Source organism: Marmota monax, unplaced genomic scaffold (genome assembly GCF_021218885.2).
Source record: "Marmota monax isolate L192 unplaced genomic scaffold, Marmota_monax_Labrador192_F-V1.1 WCK01_AAM20220418_F8-fsc00028, whole genome shotgun sequence".
NCBI classification, from domain to species: domain Eukaryota; kingdom Metazoa; phylum Chordata; class Mammalia; order Rodentia; family Sciuridae; genus Marmota; species Marmota monax.
In genome coordinates this window covers 12,780,772-12,802,254 of record NW_026694779.1, presented here as the reverse complement: position 1 = coordinate 12,802,254, position 21,483 = coordinate 12,780,772, and the positions used below count along the sequence as shown (strand labels likewise).

Genomic DNA, 21,483 nt, shown 5'->3' with positions numbered 1-21,483 from the left:
TGTGAAATATAGTTTGAGAAACAGAAACCACTGTGTTTTCACCAACTTTCAAAGACTAAAAAACACATTAACATCAAAATTCAAATAGACTCAAACCTTTGATGTGTACGTGGATTTGAAAAGCTTAGAATAAGCTTAGAGATGCTTAGAATAAGCACAACGGGAGGGCACTCTGCTAAAATGTTAACTGATGTCGTCTTTTTCCCCAGTGGAAATGTCTGTGGCACATTCTGCCTGCCCTTACCATGTACCTTCCGTCTTTTCTGAATTAAATTTCCTTGCTCCAATTTTCCCAGTGCCATTCCCCTTGATGTTACACCATGTGGCAGCAAATGTCTTCAAAAGTCACTTGCATATGTGGTCTGTACTTGCTTGATTAAATAGCCTCTTTAACCCAGTAGCTGGGCATAAGTCTCCCTGACCAACCTGTTCTCATCAAGGTCCCCTGCAATGAGACCCAATGATAAAGTCTTCGTCTCATTATTTGAGCCTCTAAGCTCTGTCACACTTGATCGCTGGTTCTCCCTCATACTCTTTCCTCAGCTTGTTTCTGGGACATCACGTTCCTGCAGTTTTATTTACTGTCCTGGTCACTCCTTTTCTGTGTCTCTCTTTATGATCTCACTTCTGCTACTATATTTCTTAATGTACAATGAATGTGTCAAGCTCAGTCCTTTTTAAAATTCTTTTTAAGGTGATCTCAGATGGTGTCTTGGTTTCAAGTCCTCATCTATATGCCAATAACTGTGAAAGGTATATCTTCATCTTTGATTTACCCAAGTCCAAGGTCATCTATCCAACCACCTACTCACTGTCTCCACTTGAGTGTCAGTCACCATTAGTTCCCATAAAGTACATTGTAGGATTAAATTCTTAACTCTTTTGAATTAAGGCAGAGCAGAGTACAATGCTTTGGCTGATGGAATGTTTGTAGGAGTTACATGTAGCAGCGACAGGCAGAATTCTACAGGAACTAATAGGTAATGTGATGTGTCTCCTTCCTGTTCTGTGGTGACGCGCACTGTCCCAGATGGTGAAGACACTGGGGGTCTTTGTTCCTGAATGAGGAAGCAAAGCTGACTCACTGAGGACTTGCAGTATGCATGAAAAGTGAAGCCAGGCTATTTTAATCCACTGAGATTTTGGCAAATCTCTGATCTGCTTTACAGGGAAAGATCCTAACGATATTCTAAACATCCAAACTATGCTCATGCTCTTCTTTCACCCCAAAGCTTTGAAACCCACAGCCTGAGCAATCTCAGCTGTTCTGCCATTTTTTTCCATTTGTTTACCACACACCCTGCAGTCCCTCCTGACTCCTTTCCGAGACCTCAAATCCAATTTGTAAACACCTTCTCCTTCAGAATATATGCAGAATCTTATCCCATCCCATCAGCTCCTCAGCTACCAGTCTCACTTGGATCATCATCACCTCCTGTTGGTTAACAGCCATGGGCTCCTGAGACTTTGAAAAACAGCTAGAGTCACCCTTTCACATCATTTTATTTCTCTGCTGAAAACCTTGCAGTAGTTCCACTTTTCAATCCAAGTGAAAACTGAAGTCTTAGCAAGATCTACAGTTGGTTCACATTACTGCACCCTAGAAATCTCCTGGTAAACTCCTTTATCTCCCTGGAGTCTTTGTACCAAAATTTCCATCTCACTTATCTTGATTCACACTGTAACTCATCTTTCTTTTTTTTTAATTTTTTATTGTTGGTTGTTCAAAACATTACAAATTTCTTGATATATCATATTTCACACTTTGATTATGATCTCCCATTTTTACCCCATATACAGATTGCAGAATCACATCAGTTACACATCCATTGATTTACATATTGCCATACTAGTGTCTGTTGTGTTCTGCTGCCTTTCCTATCCTCTACTAACTCATCTTTCTTCAAATATTCTCTTTACTCTCTCAATTGTTTGCAATATACTTCCTTCTAATGATCTCCTTATTTCTTCTTCCTAATTTTCATTTCTCTGTCTTGGGCAGAATGTAAGAAGGATGACTACAGATTCTGTTTCAATGTTTCCACTGATCCAGCTCAAACAATGGGTACATAATAGGTGCTCATTTTTTTTCCTGAATGGATAAATGAACAAAATTAACACAAAACTTAAATCTTATCAATATCAACAGTTATTGATGAGCTTGAACATCTCCAGAAAAGACCAATTTTAATGAAAAAGAGAGCACACTTAAAAGATCTGACCCAATAGGAGAACATAAAATAAAAGGAGGTTATCAGCATATGCCATTTTCCCATCATCCCAGCACAGCAGCCAAGGTACCCCGCCATGTCCACTGTGCTGTGTTATAGAAGTATACAGTGTCATGTCCTTGACCATCACTTGTTAAAAACACAAGCACAAACACAGTTTCTACCTTCACAATGTACCACATTTTGTGGAAAACACATGGCCAGTTTCTTTAACCATAATAATAATATATGTCATGAAACGCATCTCTGATAAACCTATCTTGACGAAACACACGCACCTGTGACTACCAAGTGTGTTGTCCCGTTGGCTTTCCCAAACTGGTTTTCTGCTGTGCAGGTATAGGTTCCTGAGTCAGCCTTTGTCACATTGTCTATTTTGAGTCCTCCATCTTTTAAAAAAGAAAATCTAAAGGAAACGTACATTTGATCAATAAATGTTTAATAGTAACTTTTTTTTCAAAAAATAAATAGTATTTTTTTTCAGAATTTATTATCTTATGCTAATACTGTTAAGGCCTGATAAACTAAGCCGTGGCCTTTTAGGAATAAAGAAAATGAAAAGAAAACATGCACAGATACACAGAGTTGAATAAGAAAAGATGCTCTACCAAATTGAACTTTGCATGATGTTTTTATGCAGCATTACTAAACAGCATTACTTAACATTGCACCTAATTTGTAAATGCCTTTATCAAATAAGTGTGAAATGTTTTCCAAAAATATATATTGTGATAGATTACTCATGGGGTAGCCTTGTAAGTTTTCAGAAAATAAAAAGCAGACATGACATCATTTCCCTTAAATTTGAAAAAATATATGAAAACCAAGAAACCTGCTTATTTTTCATTATGAACTGGGAAAGTCACAGTTGACTTAATAAAAATTCAAGTTTTGTAAAAAATAAAAATTGTGTGGTCACCTAGGAGCTATTGTAAAGATTGTGAAAACTCTGATTAGTATTACTTTTAAGTTTTTGAGCATCCATTTGAAACACTTAAAGCTTTAGCATCTTACTAATTGATCAAGGAAATATTATAAGTGTCTTATATGCAACAGGCACTCGGAAAGTCCCTGGGGTTTTTTTATCTATAGATAAAAAGTCTCCATCTTTGTGGAAATAACAGTCTACTAGAATCACAGACATTAAGCCACTAAGTAAATGTGAAAAGTTCAGAGATTTGAGAAGTATTCTGAAGGAGAGAGAGAGGGTGAAGGAGAATTACTTTATGTGAACTTCCAAGGTAGGGGGTTTCAGAAGTCCTCTTAGAAGGGGAGTCACTTGCACCAAGAAAGAACAAGATAGGATTAATATCTCTCATCAGTCTGATCCTTGTACCTTTGTTGCCCAACTTGTCTACTCATGATTATATTCTCTCTCTTTGAATTCCTAAAATCATTATATCTATACTCTCTACTGACAACTAGGAAGGGCTTTTATCTTTTGTGATTCATATTCTTAATGCATGAGTGTTGCATTTATGCAAATGGATGGCAAACTTCTTAAAAAGCTTTGGAGCCCCAGTGTCAGAATGGTTAATACATGTTTCCACTTTTTGGGTCACTCATAGAAGAGCCAGGTAAGATGACAAGGACATTAGAATAGAATGGAGGATATCAACTCATGCTTTAAATATTATCTTATTTGTTGCAAGATTTTTAGATGTGTAACATCATTATGACTACAGAGTCACAAAAAAGTCACTGTGAGTAGAGTTTATGCATCAAATAATATAGGCAGCATTGATTTTGTATGGTTTTTGAATAGCCTGGTGATTTACTTTCATTTGCATCCTCCTACCTTTTCTCGAGTAAAGAGGTCCAGGGAAAATTAGCACCAGTACACAGGGGCTGTTCATGATCCTGGATCCTGAGGAGAGCTATCCATGAATGTTTGCTAGTCATGTGTTATTTTTTCTAGATTAAAAACAAGAGTTTGGGATATTTGGCCTACTAAGAAAATCAAGGAACAAGAATATTGTATTTCAAATTGGGGAAATTACATTTAAAAAAAACTTAAAAATTCCAAGAATTTCCCTAGGAATCAATAGAAAAGCACATTGTATTTGATTTCCTTCATGAACTGTGATTATTTGTTTGGTATAAAATAAAAGCCCATTTTTGTTTCAAAAAGGTAATCAAAGAACTTTACAAAAAATATCTTTATATCTTAGTCTCCCAGAGAGTACAGACTTTTTAAAAATTAGTATGCAATAATAACTGAATTCCCTGCAGAGTAGAAAGATGCATGAAAATTTAAGATATGGAAGTATAGATCAGGAATTTTGAGAACCACGGGGAGTAAACTTAAGTATAAATCATGCCTCTCTCCCTCAACCTGCCCAATCCTTGCTGAGACTTTCCTCTCTGGTACCACATTGACTCTAGGAAGAAGACTATGTCTTCAATCTGAAAACCTAGAAATGACTTACCTAAAGCAAAGATAAAATTAGTAATTTCTATTACTATTAAAGAAAAAGCCAACATAGAGGGAGAGGTAGAAGATAAAGCAAGAAACTAATTGAGGAAAAGAGAGTGATGGGATATGTGATCGAGAAACTCCTTGGAAGAAAGAGAAACTGTAATCAAGGACACTGCTCCCAGCACATTCTAGTTGCTGATCCCATCAGGAAAATTCGGGGGCCATGACACACAAAGAGAATATCACTTGATCCAAAACACTGCTTTCCAAATGTCACCCATGAAAAGAAAATGAAGATTTGCTGGAGACTTTAAATATGTAAAGAAAGGAAGCTGGCCAATGATATCAGAAGGTTAGGAAGACATTTAAATGGCAGAGGCAAACTCATCTGGTTTGAATGACAGGAAGGGGACAGAACTGGAAACTCGATGAATTAGTAAGCTTTCAAACAAAGACAAAAAAAAATGCTTCCTGTTGACTGATCAGATGTTGAGCTTTCATTTATAGCTTCTGATCTTGATATCACAAAAGTAAGATAGGAAATTCCAGTTAACTCTTCATGTTATGAATTAGTAAATTTCTACTAAAAATAAGAAATTATCTGGAATTTTGGGAGAACAAGAAGTCCTTCATTGTATTAACTCAAGTTAAAATTGGGCAAATCTGACTTCATGGCCATGTTGACATGAGGCACAACTTCACAGGCCAGGACTAACATCTTAGGAATCATGCGAGGACTTGAAAACAAACATAATGACTCTCAAAGAATGTAAACTCTGCGTGTATCATAAAAATTGAGCTAATTGGTTATTTTCTTCCTAAATTGGTTCTTCCAGTAAGTTCTAAAAGGCCCACAGGGCATTTTGCACAACATAAAAATAAACAATATTCAGTAAATGGATGAAGTAATTGTTTCTCAACAGAAAACCTTCAATAAGCCAAGCTTCCCTACAGAGATTTGAAGTGAAAATTTTATACCACTTCACTATAAATGAAATTGCTTTCTGGGAACAGATTTTTCTGCAAACAGGGCTGAAAATATAGATAACAATGAGAGACTCTAGTCTTGGCACAGAAGGTTAAATAAAGATTTCTGAGATTAACATTCAGAAACATGGTACTCCAGTTTGCTTTGAGTAATGGGCAATTTAAATCACTGTGGCATTTTAACTTCTTGATCAGTTTCATAATATACCTTTATGTGTAATTTTTATTGGCCTTTCCTGTTGTAGCAAGAGGTTAATTATTTCCCTTAACTTTATGCAGTCTGCGGATGGTTTGGGATAAGTCAACGTAATTGCTCTAAGCTGCTCTAATGATCCATGCTATAATTCAGTGACGGCATTGAATTTATGACTTTTAAAAAACACTGTTTGCTCAGAAAGTATACTGTTGTCTAGGCAACGCTGACCTGTGCTTTAGGATGGCATTTAAGCATCCGTAATAACAGTGTGTTCCAGAACATGAAAAGTGTAGGGTGCTCCATATACAAAGCAGGGTGTTGAAGATACTGCTTTCCCTTTGCCTGTGTTCTGAATATGATGGCAACTTATTCAACTCGGATTTAACAAACACACTGCCACTCCTCCTTTACTCAGGAAGTGCACCTCAGAAGAGATGAGACCGCATGAAGTCGAACTGATTATTGCTGCACAGAAAATTGACAATGCTATTTTGGGTAGTGCCTTCTGAGCATGTATTCTAAGGGCTGTTTGCATACAATTAGCTCCAAGAGAAAAGCACTCACCATGCATATGCTAGATAATGATAGTCAAGGAAGGGAACTATGTATTGATGAAACGGAGACAAAATAAACACCAGAGAAAAAGACAGGTTATCTTCTCACCTACAGCTACTCTCACACCTACAAGTTTGGCAGAAGCACTGTCCCCCCTGCAGTTCAAAGATCACCTGCAGACAGTGTTTAGAAAAATAATACTAGACTTTCATTCTTTCTGGTCTTTCATCTTATAAATCCAACAGTGTTGGTTTAGTGATCATTAGTCAGACAATCTACTAGGAAAAGAGAAGCAGAAGGGGAAAGAGTCAACTGTTAATGATCATATCTTTGAGGAAGGCAATGGTGTAATCAGAAGTGACTCTGTGGTTTTGCCGGACACACATGTTCCATGGAGCAGGCACCTGAAGTCCTAGAGTAGATGGAGACTGGCTTCACTCTGCAGCTGGGGAAACACTGAATTCAGACCAACAGACATGCCTTCATATTCATAAGGATGGAATGAACAATAAAAGGTCATTTGCTTCATTTCAATTCGGTCTTTCTAAATGTATATTATCAGGTCAAATATATATGGAGCTAAGTGAATTTATAAGAAAGTGACAAAAATTTTCTCTCTAGAGGACTCAAATCTGTAGGGAAAAAAGGACCTTTAAAGAGGATTTCCAGTCTAAATTATTATATTCAACTGTGCACTTAATTCATTCATGAGGCCCAGGCAATAATTCATTTGAAATATTTGCATCTGCAAACAAAAGAATATCCACAAAAATCACAAATACTCAAATGTTAAATGATAATACAAACAAATACAAATCCCAGACAAATAAGATAAATGATGGTTTGATGGCTTACATATTGAAAGAAAACTTCAAAGAGTATAATAATTAAGACTCAGAGGGTCCCCACCCTGGGCTCTCTTCTTCCCTGCTCCCTGATTCAAATCAATGAAAACCAAAACCATCCACTTTATTGCTTATATTACAGATAAAGTGATGCAAACTGCTTCAGTGAGCAACCATGGGCTCCTGACACCTCATCCCAGAATGTGGTAGACTCGACTTCACTGGCACTTGTGGAAAACCACTGGTGCTGCCCTTACAGGTAGGCCCAACTGTGTAATAAACAGAAATCAGGACATGCACCCCCACCCACCTGGCAGATACCAAATAGAGAATAGGGAGGGGACCCATTATGCTAGGATCTTCCACAGAAATTCAGGAGCCAGACAATTCCCTAGGAAGGAGTTGGAGAAAGACCCAGATGATACTCTAATGAGTGTCCTCCTCCTTAGAGATTAGAAACCCTAGAAAGGAAGTCAATTCCAACAATAACCACTGAGGTGCAAAAGACTTATGATATGTGCATAGGAGGAATTTCATCAACTCAAAGGTTATAGAGGATGCTGAATTATTTTTGTGGACCCAAATTGCTTTTTTGTGTGTGTGTGGTGGGGAGCAACACTGATCTTCCTTTGGGAAGTCTTAGTAGGGCTATAAATCATGGAAGCCTGTCTTATCCTAGCTGAGGGAAGTCTGGTGAGTTACTTTACTAGGCACCAGTTACCTGGAGAATTTGTTAAATTAGCAGTTGTTGGGTCTACTGCCAGATTAGGCTGGAGATGACTCAAGGATTTGCTTTTCTAATAATTCCCCAGTGTATCTGGTGGAGTTGAAGTGGGGACCACACTCTGAGAAGCAGTATTCTACACTATGGTCATTGGACTATCCATCTTCAAACTATGTGCCAAAAAGTCAAATATGATAAATTTGTTCATTCCAGAACTGGACCTGAGAAGACAGCATAATGGCAGCCACCAAGATTTCTGGAGCCATCCAGTATCATACCTATTCCCAAGTCAGGCTCTGTAACTTGTCTAACCATTCTGTTTAATATCCTTCAGTCAATTCTTTGAAAGAGTTCATAAATTTCTAAAGGAAGCATGCTACTAAGCATTGGTATTTTGCACACACTATTTTTTTCCCATAAACATTTATTTTCTCAACAAAAATAAATGGTACTGAAACAATCTTCTATGTAGAAAGGACAAGGCTTAATCATAAATTAAGGGCAACCAACAAACACCTATCTTGTTCAGTTCTTGCAAGACACAACAGTTGTGTCCCAATGCTCCAATTCCAAGGTTATCCTCCCCTTATAGATATTCATCAATATTCAAATCATCATTTGAAAATTCACTCAGCATTACTAACCATTCTAGGGCATAAAACTTGTTTTAGCACTTGAAGATTCTTGAGGTCACTCTCTGTAGAACAAATGTGTGTGTACACACAACAAGAGTTCTGATACAAGTGAGGATGGAGAAGATCTTCTAAGATTCTCCGGGCATCAGGTTGGGACCTCTTGCTAGCAATTCAGCTCACCCAATGATTCAGAAGTATGTTTGGAATTTTTGTCTTAGATCCTCCAGTGTTAGCCTTTCTAGAAGTGCCTTACAGAGAGACTTTTTTCCTATGATGACTGTTGCACATTTGAGAGTTTGTTCCTTATAAATCATCTTGCCCCAAAATAGAGTGCTAATGTTGCATAACTCAAGTACACAGGTCTAGACTCATACATCTGTCCACCCTATGGAGTTGGTTCCAATCTGTTTTCCAAGAGAAATCTCAAAAATGACAACCTGAACTTTCTGGATCCTCTTCCATGCAGAGAAGCACTAACAGCCTATTCAGTCACAGGTCCTAGGGAGCCACCACATTTTTAGTAAGAGGATAGAAACTTCAATACTAACCTAATTGACTTTTAAGCATTTGACTTTATATCTTCACAGCAGAACTTCCTGTGTTCTCCAAATTCTTGATGCTGAACACACACTTGAACTTATTAAAAATATGCACATTAAAAAAATCACACAAAGGTAGCTAAAAGAAACATGACTCATCTACTCTTCCAGAGGCTTGAGTCTTACCCCCAGCTGCCTTTTCTCTTGCAGTATTAGTGATTGAACCCAGTGGTTTGCATAAGCTAGGCAAATGCTCTGCCACGAAGATATGTCCCCAGTCCCTGGAATTTTTTTTTAAACTGATAGTTCTCTCTGGACTGGGAGAAGAAAATTAATTGGTTCAATTTTGTTTTAAGGATGTTTTGCCTTTCTTGGTTCTCATGAGTATCCATTAGATTTTGATTCACACGTATGCATTTCTTGGTCTATTGAGAGTTATATATCTCCTCATCAAATGGTTTTATTGCATTCTATGGATACTGTTTGTTAATGAGCAGTATTTTTCTCCATTCATTTGTTGGCACAAAGTTCTAGGTCCAAATTGTGGACCTCCACTAAGGAGTACAACTGCTGACACATATTCTATAAATGAACCTCACACATTCATTCTGCAGCACATTTCTGAACCTGTGGTATGAAACATGCTCTGTTATAAGCAATAAAGATTCCCTGGTAAGGATTTTTGCTACCCTAATGTAACTCACATTTAAGTCAATTAGAAATCTGGCATATCTTTTCTCTCCAAATTTTCCTCTCAATATTTGGTCTGTGTGTACTTTCACAAACTGTCTCAAATGCTTTGGAAGGAGACATGATACAAGTAAATAACATAAACAAGAAGACACAGCGTGATTAAAACCAGGGGGAAGTAATAAAGAAATAATAAATATACTGAGGTATAAGAATTTTCAATTATATAAATTAGAAAAACATAAGATTTAAGTCAAACTTGAAAGTACTATGATTTTTCCAATTAAGTCAATTAATAAATACTGTGAAAAATTCAGTGCCTAAACATATCTTCACACTAAAATTAAAGGTATTTATTTGTCTGGCACTTAAATGTAAAAGGTCAGAAAGTCAGCTCTTCCTTTTTTAGAAACAGAATTTTTTATGTATTCAGCCTTAATTTATAGACTTTTCCCCAGGATTTTAGAATTTAAAAGAGTCAGATACTCTCATCTTCCCACAGAAACTGCCCTAGCAATGAAATCTGCATTAGGACAGAATTAGAAAATCCACAAATAAGATCACAAAGTAAAAAACAGGTCACAGAGCAAAATGATTTTTTTTTAGTTTTATAGGCAGTGAGAAGTTGACCTAAGTATACTAACTTGATAGAAATTTCATAACAGATCAAAAACTAGAATAACTTCCCTTCAAGCATCAGAATATGGAAGGCAGCAATCATCATGACCACTCTACCTGATAATTTCCTTGTATAGAAATGCTATGGCAATTATATCTTATCCAACCATCTGAGCATCCATCCATCTGTCCATCCACCTACCCACCCATCCACTCATCCATTCATCTACCATCCATCTGTCCATCATCTATTCACCTATCCATCCACCCATCCACCCACCCATCTATCCACTCATCTATTCATTCACTATCCATTCACCCATCATCCATCCATCTATCATCCATCTACGTATCCATTCACTTCTTCTGTGAAAGGCTTCCAGAAGGGGAGAAAATACTATAACTGAACTGTCCATATTTTAAATAAGAGATCTCAAGGATAGAAATCTATTTTAAAACCAGTTTTATATATTTTGCAGGAATAGTTGAACAAATTAAATTAAAAAATTATAGGTATGTTTAATACATGGCACATTGCTCACGAGAGGATAAAAACCTTCAACAAGTATTTGTTGAGTACTTATAAAGCACTACAAATTTTTGAAAACTATGAGTAAGAAATAGATCCTATTCTTTAGAGACTTCTATTCTAATGGCCAAGGGGGATCCATGTAATTCATGCACCATTAACCATAAGTGTGATTATTACATATAAAAATTTACATCTGAGGAACATATTCATCCAGTTCTACCTCCCTAATATATCCTCTTCTCCATTTCTACTATCTAACTCTAAATATTCCTCCAGTTACCCTGAGTTGTCTCCTAATCAGATTCATTGCTTTCCTCCTTTTTCTATTCAAACCACTCTCCACACTGCAGCCAGAGTTATTTTTTAATCAGATTATGTTACTCTTGCTTTCACAGCTTAAATGATTTCACATTCCATTTAAAATAAAATCTAACATTTTTGCCAAGTCTCCAACGACGTTCATCTGTGGGATTTAATGTTTTTTAACTCCCCCCAATCCCATGGCACTTCGGTGTCACTGCCCTTCCTCCTGATTAGTTTTCTATTAAAAAATTACTTCATTAACAAGGCCTTTTTCAAATGCAATATATAATCATTCTTTTCATTTCTTTTATGTCTAAAGAAATGATCTCTTTTAGCTTACTTATATTTGGTCTCTTCCTTATGTAAAACCCATGAAGAAGAGGGCATGTCTTTCTAATTCATCCTCTATCCTCAGAGCCCAGAACAATGCAAAGCACATGGTCCGTGTTTCAGACTGCATTTCCCAAACATGGCTACCATGATCTCCAACCCATGGAATCTTCCTGGTGTGTTAGTCAGCTTTTCATCACTTTGACAAATACCTGAGAACAACAACTTAAAAGGGGGAAAAAGGGGGGAAAGTTTATTTTGGCTCATGATTTTCCAAAGATTTTTGCCTATGGTAGGCAGGCTTCATAGGACAGATCATCATGGCAGTCGGTCATGTTGGAGGAAAGCTGCTTAGCACACTGAAGCCAGGAAGCACAGAGAAAGAGGTGAGAGAAAAGGGACCAGGGACAAGATACAGTTCCCATGGGCATATTCCCAGTGACCTACTTCTTCCAACCATGCCCCACCTAACTACACTTTTCACCATTTTCCAATAGTGCATGTAGCTATCGATGGATTAAACCATGGATGAAATCAGAATCCTTGTGGTCTAATCACTCAACTCTGAACATCACTGCACTGGGGATAAAGCCTTCACCATGATTCCTTGGGGGATACCTCATATTCAAGCCATCTTGCTTTTGCTCCTCTAAGAAGTCCACTAGTAGCTGTGTGCAGCAGCCCACACTTGTAATGACAGATACTTGGGAGGCTAAACCTGGAGAATCACAATTTCTAGATCAGCCTGGGCAAATTAATGGGACACAGTCTCAAAACAGAATTTTTAAAAAATGGGTTTCTGGTGATGTAACTCAGTGAGGTATGCTTGCCTAGCATGCATGAGACCCTGGGTTCAATCTCCAGTACATAAAAAAGTCCATCAGCAGATAAACACATTAGCTTTACAAAAGAAGAAAATCCATTCATTTGCAACAACATGGATGAACCTGCAGACCTGCTAAGAGAAATAGTCCTGACACAAAAAGACAAATATCGCATGACATTGCTTACATGTAGAATTTTAAAAAGTCAGACTCATAATAGCAGAGAGCAGGACAGTGTTTGCCAGGGGTTGGAGGGTAAGAAAACTGGGGAGATGTTGGTTAAAGAATATAAAGGCTCAGTTATGTAGTATGAATAAATTCTGAAAGTCTAATGTGCAGCATGGTGATTATAGCTAATAACTTTCTGCTGTACACTTGAAATCTGGAAAGAGAGTTGATCTTAACTGCTTTCATATGCATTAAAAATGGTACTTATGTGGGGTGATGGATATGCTAATTAGCTTGATGGCAGCAGTCATTTCCCAGTGTGTGTCAAAACATTACCTTGTATTCTTTAAATATACACAACCTTTACTTGTCAAGTATAACTCAAGAAAGCCCAGGAAAGGAATAAAAAAAGGGAGTCCAGCTCCTCTCCCTTTGATCTTTGGAACCAATGGAATGCAGAGAAATGGCACTGGGTCTTGGGAGTTTGGATTGTAAGTGTTTATCAAAAGGGCATGTGGAATCAGCTTGGTCCCCAGGTATTGGAAGCTGGTAGAACCAGTAGGATGGAGAGCCTTGGGGGAGGTCTTTTGGTAGATGAGGATGGTCTTCAAAGGGGATCGAGGAGGACCCAGCTCTCCTCCCCTCTTTGCCTTCCTGACTCTAAGGAGAGTGGTTTTGCTTTAAACATGCTGCCATTATAAAGTGCTGCCTCACCAAAGGCCCTAAACAATGGGTGATGATTGACAGAAACTTCTAAAACTGTGGGACACAATGAACCTTTTCTCTTTATAAGTTGATCTCTCAGGCATTTGCTACAGAATAGGAAGTCAACTCAGGGGCCTAGATGATTGGGCTTCCATCTTGCTACTGTGAATCCTCACTTTTCATGCCTGTGGCTGCTCAAGGAATCATTCTGACTCCTGAAAGGGCACCCCTTTGGGAGGAAACCCCTAATACCTGTGTATAGAGACCACAAGGAGAGGACTTGGGACAGCAGGAGGAGAGAGAAAGGTCTCTCTGAGAAGCGTCTTCTGGTTTCTCTTGCTCTAGCCCCGACTGAGATAGCCTGAGCATGCACCATCCAGCCACTTGCAGTGTTCCTGGACTCCTGACCCATAGAAACCCTGAGAGATGATAAAATGGCTGTTCTGTTACACCATTAAGCCTCCAGGTTATTTGTTATGCAGCAATCATTAGTGGGAACAGTAGATGCTAAATGAATATTTGAGGAGTGAATGAAGGTTAACATGAACAAAGATGTATGTCGGAGGAGCTGGGAACACAGGATGGATAAGGCAAGGGTTGTGCCAGAATTCAGGTGCGCTGCATTCTGCAGGAACTGCCAATTCCCTGGTGGGATAACTGATATGACAGACATGAGGGAGTCACCATAGCAAAACAGAAAGAGCAGTTATGGCTGCCCACTGTGCTTCAGGAAGAGTGCTGTTGGCAGGTAAGACCAAGCCAGACCTTGAGACATGAGTTGGAGTTTTCTAGGTTGAGAAGAAAATAAACTCAAGCCCGAGGAAATTGTAAGAGCATACGTGAAGAATGTAAAGGGAAATCTCCTTCTTTGTCCTTTAAGAGTTATTGAAAAGGCAATAGTGTATGCTCTACCACCTCTATACTGATGGTACCAAAGAGTCAGTATGCTTAGTTTAAGGGAAAGCTCCTGTTTCTTCCTATTGCAAACTTGTTAGCAGAAAAATATGCAAAAGTGGTATGCAATGATATTTTGGTTTTATACAATTAATTAAAACAACACATATATTATGTACACATATATTATGTATATATACATAATATATGTGTGTGTTTTAATTGTATACACACATATAATTATATATGTAATTTTGAGTGAGAGCAGAAATAAGGAAAATGGATTGGGCTGTGGACAAGTGTACACTGGCTTTAGGGTTTGGGTGAGACATGCAGTATGACTAAAGGAATGTTCATGGGAAGATCCTCCAAATAATTAAAACATTTGAGTTGGGCATGGATATCAATTAATTTACCCAGTTCTTGCAACAAACTGGATTGAAGTGTATTCTGACAGTCTCATTCAGATTCATTAATCAGCTTTCCCTCACCGAAATTATAACATTGACAAAGTTCCCAACTTTCATAATCCATCAAAAACAAATCTGGAAGCTCAATTTAAGAAACACTTGGTCATCTGCAAAGTTTAGTTGATACACTTTCAGAGACCATTTGTCGCTGATGTCTTTAACATGATATTTATGTGGAATTCATTTACTGAAGAAGGTTTCAATAATATAAAAGGGATTATTGTGCCATAAAGAAAGGCACAAGCTTTCCTTTCCATTCAGCTACACTGAAGGTGTCTGACACTACAAAAAAAAAAAATCAAGTCAGATTAAAAATAGTATCAAAGGCATCAGGTACTTATTTTTGAGGACATGTGTAGAAGCTAGGGACTTTACAAACACTATTATTATCTTTCCACTGAGTGGAAGAAATGGGGCAGGGGCAGTACTACCTAATTTGTCCAAAGGAACCCATGTGTTTCTCTGCTTGTCAGATACAACCAATTTCATTTGGCCACCTATTGCCAAGAGCGTATGCTAAGCAATTGGTACCAACAGGCTTACTAACCCTGCAAGTCAAGGATTTTTACATAAGGAAACCAAAATTCAGGGCCTATGTAACTTTTCTAAACCACACAGTTTGGTAGGCAGCAGACCCAAGATGTGACCCATTTGATGTGTTGTTCCTTGTATCTGCTAAAGTTAAATGAAGAAGCCACTGAAACTTAATATTTAACTTCATGTGGCACAGAAGATTAACACAAAGTATAATGCATGCCATTTAGGTATGACTGATTCATGTAAATAATGATTCAAATGCACTGAAACTTTAGCTACCCTGCAGTTAATGCAGAAGCTGTGTAGGAACATGCTGGGTTGGTGGATGGGTACAGTGGAGAGAACGTGATTTCACAGATTGCCTTCTGTGAGTCCCAGCCCACTTCCAAACCCTTGGATAGCAATGACTTCACTTGCATGCGCTCTTAATCTTCTCATGGGGAATGGGAGTTATGAGGCTAATGTGCAGCCCCACAAAAAGCATTGGTGACGTGGAGGTGCAGGTTGGGAAACCAGACCAGGAAGGAGGTTCTTCTCCCCACTCTGAGACTCTTCCACACATTTACCCTGGAATCTCCATTGTCCCTTTAAACTTCCTCCAGCATTTACCTCCTTGGAAGGAGAGGGATGGGTGTCTATGGGGAAAGATCTCAATTCAGGCTCTCCAGATTTTGTGATCAGGAGAGATGATCTTGGCCACTGACACAACTGGAATACCGGCATAGATAAGAGGCCTCACTTCTTAACTAAGCAATGCTTTCTGTGTTGATGGAACTTCCCCTTCTCTTTTGCTGTGCTCCCTTTCATGTCACTTCCTGTGAGGTGTCCCTCCTGGAGGAATGCTCTCCCAGGACCCAGGGCTGAGAAAGAATCTCTTCTCTGTGCTTCTTACTGGTGGATACGCAGCTGCTTCATGGACAAGAGAGCAGTGTCCAGTGTCCTCTGCCTGTCCTAGTTCATGCATGCTGTCCTGAAGGCAGTACTAACAGTACCATCTTCCCTTTGAAAATGTCCCAATTTGTAGAACAAATTATATGGTCACCTTAATCATAAAATCTATCCATCCTGGTCATTGGCTTAGTTTTCCACATTCCACACCCACTATAGGCTCCTTGAGGGATCCTGGTATTTCTCATTCATCTATGCATTACCAGTGGGGTCCACGGTCCCCAGAACTGCATAATGATATCACAAACTAGTGGACAGATGGAGGACTCTCCCTCCAAGTAGAGGACAGGAACGTCAATGACTAATCAGCTAATGTACAGTATCTTAAAGCAGCAGCACGGTTCATATTAAAGAAAATCCTCCCCTGTGCTTCAAAGTTCAAGAGTTAGAAATGAACTTGGAGGCAAGCATTCAGGATTACAGGCTTAGCAGGGACCTCAGGTGTAGCCAAGTGAAGAAACTGAAGCTCACTGAGCACCCACATGGGCCAGAGATCTGCTCTCTAGATGGGTCCACATGGGTGAAGGGGAAGGGGACAGAGTCAGGCTCTTGGATTAAGAGGCCCTGGAAGTCTCCTGGGAAGGGACCAGCAAATTGAAGAGCAGGAAGGAAAAGGAACTCCATTGTGATCAGAGGAGCCAGGGAGTCAGAAAGAAGACGAAGGGTGGATACAGAAACTATCTGGCCAAGATGGTGGTCGAGGGGCAGTACCAGCTGACTACCTGCTGGAGAGTAACAGACCTCCCAGACACATCATCACCAAAGCTTTAAGGTCATGACAGAGATGCCAAGTGGTCCCAGCTCTGTCATAATTATCCTGGTTCCTGGAAAATGTTTAGATTCTCCATTGGTGAATCATTCAAGGTATCTCGGATGAACAATTAGCCATCTGGGAGAACATCTCTTGAGCTTCTAAACTGCTAGATGGACCTACTCATGGAAACAGGATGAAATGAATATAAAATTTCATGCATGTCAAGCATAAACAACGTTCAAGTCACTCTTTAGGTACAGTTCTGTGAGTTCTTACAAATACAAGCAGTCACGAACATAACTGCCATCACAATCAAGGGTTAGAACAGCTTTCTCACCCTGGAAGCTTCCCCTGCCCCCGACTCTCCCTCCTCACCCACACCCAGCCTCCACCAAGCAATAATTACTCTTCTCTATCACAAAATCTGAGCTTTCTCTGGGACCTTCATATAAATGGAATCAACAGCATAAAATACTAACTGCATTTTAAAGCCAGTTCCCAACTAGACACAAAACATGCATCAAGAATTGATTAATGCATTTTGAAAATGCTACCTAGATTATGGCTACTCAAATTTTGGGGCAAAAATCTTCGCTACTTCTTTAAAAAGCACATAAATTTCTATAGTATTAAATGCTGCATAGAAAAATAATTTTAATGTGTTTAATTAGATGTAATGGGCCATTCTTTGACTTTCATTTGAACTGAGGCTATTGCAATAAAATATTTACTATTATAAGCAATAACATTGAAATGAAAGCCCTCATTTTAAAAAAAATAATTGGCTAATGTGTTTTAAGTACCAGTGAGTGGCAGAGAGAAGCTAACCATTCTCTAAAATATGCCAACTGGCTATTTCTTCTCCCAAGCCAGGCCTATTCATATTCCCAAGAGTCATTTTCAATTTCGTTTCCTTAAAGGAGACAAAAGATCCATTTTAATTTGACTCTTTTTTTATTTGAAAACACACAAATTCAAGTGAATAAGTAAATGGAGTTGCATTAAAACAGCAACACCTGGTGAAATATTATCAGATGTTCAGGAGGCCAGACGTTTTTTGTTTATTCAGAAAGATGCTTCCTGCAGGGAAGAAAAAAATGCAGAAATGTAACTCAATAACGGAAGACGCAAACACAAAGGAAAGAAAATCCAAAAATGGTCTTTGCTCAATCCTGAATGCTAGAAATTTCAGATTATTTAATAATCAATTACTAACTGAGCTTGCAAAAAAACAGGTCTCTCTAGTTAAAACCTGAGTGTGCAGTGCTTCAGGGGTACAATGCATACTTTAAGCCACTTAGTGACATCTACCTTCCAACACAACCACACACTGACTGCCATCTCCACGTTTGTGATGCCTGCAGCCCTAACGCCCAAGTTCCACATTCACTAAGCCCCCACCCTGCACAAAGGTGATGATATGGTAGGTGTGTGTATGGATGGATGGAGACACACACAGTTCACTTTTCAACATGCAATTTAAAAATCAACCAATCCCAAATGGAGCTCAGCAAATTTAGCCCTACTCCCTCATCTCTGGGGAGGTTCCCTGTCACAATGAATGGGTCCACCACAATGCCTGATGCCCAAGTCAGAAATCCAGGATTCACCCCCATGCCTAGCTCTCTCTCAAGTCTAATCAGTGAGTAGGTCCTATAGCATTAAGCTCTTCTCAGACTCCTAGAAGCTTCATTCCAATCCCACCTCCATTGGTTAGCTCTGTCTGTTCTGCTCATGTGTGCAGGCTGGTGGAGGGCTGCTAACTGGGGTTCCACCTACTCCAATATACCCACTGCTGCCCTGGTCCCCGTTCTCCAACATAAATTTGATTTGATAAGCCTGCTGCTACCTTTATTTTATTCTGTTGACTTTATCCTGTGCCTGGCCTTTGTGCTTTGCACTTGCTATTTCTTTGGCCTGGAGAATTCTTCTCCCAAGAACCCCAGGATCTTTCCAGTCTTCTCCAGAATGCTTGTGCAGATGTCCGCCTTGCATATCCAGAACCTTGCAAACTGAATTTTACTGTAACCGTCCTGTGCTACCTGGCTGTACATTGAAAAGCTGCAAATGATGGTGTGGCCTTCTCTGACAGAAAGCAAATACCTAGTGCCTGGCCCATGAAGTAGGTACTCAAAGAATTTCCAAATGAATGCACAGAAACATAATTCCAAGAGCTCAGGACTCACTGTTTGCACTATATGCCCTGGTGTCTATTCAGAACAGCATTTTCAGGACCCGATGGGCAGGAACACTTGTTGCAACAGAACTCACATCCTCTCCATACTTGAGAGCAACAACCCTTGTTTCTCCAAAGCAATTCAGGAATGTAAGTGACTCACTGACTTAGATCCAATTTCCATGGCTGATTTGTAATTTCAAAGCTGTTGTTGTGCTGATATAAAAACTTTAAAAACATGTGGATTATAGTCACTCAGGTGTATTATGTGACTTACATAACAATTAATTATATATAGTACATATATAATTACATAATTCATAAAAATATGTCAATATATACTATATGTTATGTATTAAATGATTATATATATATGTGTGTATATATGTATGTATGTGTGTGTGTGTGTGTATATATATATATATATATATATAAATCAGTTTCTACAGACACTTTTCCTGTCTTCCAGGATCTGTCATCTGGCAGGGAAGACATGTTAAATAAGTAATTAAAATAAAGGTGTGATATATTACTGATAAGTAAATAAAGCCAGGATTCTGGTCAATGATTATAACATTCAAAGAAATTCAAAGTAGTCTTCCTCGTTTATGCTGATTAAATATTATAGAGAATGCTTCTAAGAGAATAGTGTTTAGTGTTTTAAGCTCCATATAGAATTTTGATCTCATCTCTGCTGATCACTACCTTTTAGGCAAAAAAGTTGAACTTCTTGTATTGCTTTTCCCACATACAAAAAGAATCATATTGTCTCTTCCTTATTTTTAGCAAATAGGTATAAAGATGAATTTACATCATATATTTTTTTCATTTTTAGATAATGGTGCTACATAGATGGGATTTTATTCCTTTCCTCAAACCTATTTTTATAGTAAAATTGAAAATTATTTTTCTAATTCTACTTTTTAAATGCATGTGGCTATTTTTTTTTTTTAGCTTTTAAGGTGATATGTGGACACTTCTCATAAAAAAAGTAATTCATGTCACTTTATAGAGTATTGCAAAAGTCCTTTCTTGTCAATCTTGTGACATGGAACAATTGTGAGCTGGGTTGTATGCATATAAAGAAGTTTAAGCAGAGTTTATTGATTATAAATAAAATAGCTTAAAAAAGACATAATTTTAAAGGTTTTTTCTTATTAGTTCATTACAGTTTTACGTAATATTGGGGTTCATTCGGACACAATCATAAAGCATGGGATTAAGTGGCTCTGATTAGACCCCAGTGCTTCCCTTTTCCTCTCCCCTCCTCCCTCCCCCTGTTCGCCTTCCTTTACAATCCTGGTCATTCTTCTATTTACTTGCAGATTTTTTTTAAATTCCTGTCTTATGGTTAGAAACAAAGGCAGCACTCACTGTGGTATGTTCACAGGTTTGATCAGATTTCTTCTGCAGTTCTCCCCCTCCCTGTCCTTCCTTCCTTCCTTTCCTTTCCTTCAATCCTTACCTCTGTTCCACTATCTCTCATCTATTTTCAAGGAACTTCCCCCACCAAAAAAGGACATATTCAAACTTTGTTTTTTTTAATCTGACTTAGGCTTTGAATGATACTATAGATAGTAGAATGTTTACTTAATCAAAATGAATTTTTCTCTCAACAGCCACTCAGTTATATGGCTTCCCACTGATTGTATATCTCTTATTCATTGAAGAATCCAAGTTTGCCTATCAAAATAATTAACTAATGAGAAAAAAAAATCAAATGAATTTCAAATCTTATTATAAATAACTCAAACATTTTACCAAAAATTTTATTTTCCTTTCTATTCTCAAATGCATCAAGGAATTCACTTGTCCCCCAATGAATTCACTTGTCCCCTGAAAGAGACTAGAAACAGCCTTTATAAGTTGGAGCAGCCCAACGCTGAACCACCACAGCAAATCTAGCATTTGATGAGCTCCCCTGATTTGGCTGGAGCCTCAGTCCAAGTCAAGAGGGAAAGACAGGGGGCTTCCAAGCCAAGGGAAGGCTGCAGCCCACTCTGCTTGCCCCTGAACTTGGAGAAGAGTCAGATCTGCACGTTGTTCTGTAATTGCTTCTAGCAGCCATCTCCCTGAGCATCAAGGCCCTGGCTCGTCAATGCTTTTGCTGTCTAAGAGACAGAAACAAATTCAAACCATAGTTCTGGGAAGGACTGCAGCTCTTTGGACCGTCTCCTTAAACCCTTTTCTTACTCCTCACTTTACCTTCCTATCTGAAAAATCTCCTTATTATGTGCAGCAGAGATGCTAGACATACAGAATGCTAAGTGGAGGGACAGTCGGCCCGAAGGGGCAGAGAACTATCTGTCCTTAGCAGGGACACTGCTGCAGTGGCAAGCACGTCCCCCTTTCTCCTGGAAAATGTACTCCTAGTTCTTCATTGGGCCATTTCCTTCCAAGGGA

At 38.5% G+C, this 21,483-nt stretch overlaps 1 protein-coding gene across 5 annotated transcripts in view; it reads right to left on the bottom strand.

The window, feature by feature from the left end:
- Positions 1-21,483, bottom strand: part of Cntn3 (contactin 3) — a 332,030-nt gene that overhangs the window by 63,913 nt on the left and 246,634 nt on the right. For all 5 annotated transcript variants that reach the window (XM_046425549.2, XM_058573015.1, XM_058573014.1 and 2 more), the window contains one exon: positions 2,510-2,637. In XM_046425549.2, the coding sequence (XP_046281505.1) occupies positions 2,510-2,637 (128 nt within the window). The remainder of the gene's footprint in view (positions 1-2,509; positions 2,638-21,483) is intronic.